Here is a 2,612-nt window from a genome sequence, read left to right as displayed (position 1 = left end):
TAACTATCATTTTGGGTGAAGTAGATTTTGGCGATCCGACTACAAACGTGCGAAGACGTCGCACCTTAGCAATCAGTAAAGCAACTCCAAAAGGTTATTGACCACGCCGAAGCACGATCAACCTAGCCATGAAGGTCTAATTCTTGCACGCAAACGAAGAATAAGCAAGAACTAAGATTGCAATCTGGATATTGCAATTTAAGATGAAAGCATTATTGATGAAAGTTTAGGGTTCTGTGAATGTCTTGGTCTGGTCTTTGGACACAAATGAAGTACGTATTTACAGTTATGACAAACTTTAATCCTAACAAAGCCCAAAGAAAATGCTACGATATTGATCTACTTATATAGGATTAAGGGGTGACGGCCAAAGGATAGAAGCACATCCCAAGGCACCAAAAACCCTAAGGCCGTACAAGGCCTATTTTCATCGTTGGTTCTTCCATATGAACGAAGCGCGGCAAAGCGCACCTTCAAGTTCTAGTCTATACAGTATGAGATAACTAGCTTAAAGAAGCCACATGCCATTTTCATCCATTACTACCAACCTCAGATAACACGGCAAAAGAGCTTAAATAACTCGCGCATCTCCTGGAAATCCAGGGTGTAATGCTGTATAAACAGCAAACTAGTATCTATCTTTAGGTTCATGTGAGGAACACAAACACGTGCGTGGTAATTGCAGATACTAGACGATCCATATGCCAGGACACAACTTTACCTTTTTGGCTCTCCATGGCCAGATCAAGGCCACCTGCGTGTATCGAGTGGTTCTCCTACTCCTAGAAACATAAAACATAGAACATAGCTAAAGCTAAATCGGTTAAAACCGTTAGCTCTTTGCCTATTAATCGGCCTCCCTTGGCTTCTTGTCTCTCTCGAGCGCGTCTTCTAGGTTTCCTTCGCCTCCTTCCTCGGCTCCCGACCCGGCGGCAGGTTGCGTGCCAGCTGACGGGGCCGATGGAGTTCAACGCATCCTACTTCCACGCGTTCGGCAACCCCGACTTCGCGGCGGTCTTTTCCGACGGCAGCGCGCAGGCCCTCCGGCCGAACCCCTCCGCCGGCGACGGCGAGGGAGCCAGCGTGAAGGCGGAGAAGGGAGCCGCGGTGGCTAGGCCCACCGCCAACCCCTCGTCCGTGACCTTTGTCGTCCCCGACGAGGAGCTGGGGGAGGCGCACCACTTCCTGAACGAGTGCTCCCGCTGCCACAAAGGCCTCACCGGCGACATCTTCATGTACAGGTCAACCACGCTCGCACGTCATGACAGAGCCTACGTACGCCTTGCTTGCAAAGAGAAATGTTATTGACATTGTGCACCCACGCCATGCGTTTGGTCGTTCAGAGGGGACACGCCATTCTGCAGCGAGGAGTGTAGGAGGAAGCAAATCGAGACGGAGAAGGCGAGACACCGGAGGAAGAAGCAAAACTCCCCCAAGGCGCAGGCGCAGGCGGCGGCGGCCGCGGCAGCGGCGGCGGAGAGAGAGAGCGCGCCCCAGGTGCGGCGGCCGCAGCCACAGTAGGGCTCCACCATCAATCAGGCCTTTGCCGTTGCACGGTTTCAGCATGCATGCGTGCCTGTAGAAGAGCGTGAGCTCCTACGTACGTACGGACAGAGGAAGAGCATATATCCTAGTTACACGTCGGGAATGGTACTACCGCGTACTACTATACACATTTTTCAATCACGGGCCCATATTCCCACTTGTTTGTAATTTCTAGGGAAAATTGCTCCTCTTTTTGTTTGCTTCCTGATTCAGATCACGGCCACTTGAAGAACCTATGAGCCATTTTCTTCTACCCTGTGTCTATTGTATCTATATTGTTTTGCTTTTTTACGAGAAAACCAGGCGATCTACCCATTTCATTAGGACAGAGAAAAGAAAAAAAGGTACTAAATGAATTATCTACATGAGAAATGGCGGAAAGAAAATAAAAATTACACAAAGGGCTACATCTCCAGCAAAAATGCTAGCCAAACTTGCTCAAGGTCTTCTTTGAGCTTGTGACGAGTTGTTGAAGATCCGCATATTCATTTCTTTCCAAATATTCCAAAACACAAATGTAACCGTTTGAAAGAAATAGCATTCCAAACAATAATTTTCATGTCCCACCAATCATTAAAGAAGTACAAATGTATGTGTCGTCCTATAAGGGATAGAGAGCCAAGTTGAAACAATACACCACAGGCCAAAACAGAAAAACATTCACGCGCGCCAGATGCTTATCTGTCTCGTAACCGGTCAGGAAAGGCTTGCAAATCTTGTCGTGAGTCTATCTACGGATGGCAAGCCGATCTGCCATAACAGCCTTCTGGTGAAGAAGAAGCCACATGAAATTATTGCATTTGGGCCCAACTTTGTAGTTCCAAAATTGGAAGTACTTCACGGAGGATACATCGCTGAACGACACTGGGACGATGGCTAATCCAGCCGTTAGTTGTTGTTTCACACTTGCCTATGGATGGTGTGATAGACATGTCGTGCATGTATCGTCTGATGAATGTCGTCCATGTAGCAGTGCTCTTACTAACCATGAAAGGTATCATGGCGCCAACAAACTGAAGTTGGTACATGTTAATGCAGGCCACACGATGGAGTCATTAATTAGTTGT

The 2,612-nt window shown here is 47.9% G+C and overlaps 1 protein-coding gene across 1 annotated transcript; it reads left to right on the top strand.

The window, feature by feature from the left end:
• The first annotated feature begins 892 nt into the window (after positions 1–892).
• On the top strand, positions 893–1,800 carry LOC119319546 (FCS-Like Zinc finger 6-like). The gene is made up of 2 exons (XM_037594015.1): positions 893–1,241; positions 1,344–1,800. Exons 1-2 carry the CDS (start codon positions 961–963, stop codon positions 1,519–1,521), a joined length of 459 nt encoding a protein of 152 aa, XP_037449912.1. The 5' UTR covers positions 893–960; the 3' UTR covers positions 1,522–1,800.
• The last annotated feature ends 812 nt before the right edge of the window (positions 1,801–2,612 follow it).

This window comes from Triticum dicoccoides, chromosome 6A, assembly GCF_002162155.2.
Source record: "Triticum dicoccoides isolate Atlit2015 ecotype Zavitan chromosome 6A, WEW_v2.0, whole genome shotgun sequence".
Lineage (NCBI taxonomy): Eukaryota > Viridiplantae > Streptophyta > Magnoliopsida > Poales > Poaceae > Triticum > Triticum dicoccoides.
Note: the sequence above shows the minus strand (reverse complement) of the source record. Positions and strands in the feature narration are given on the sequence as shown.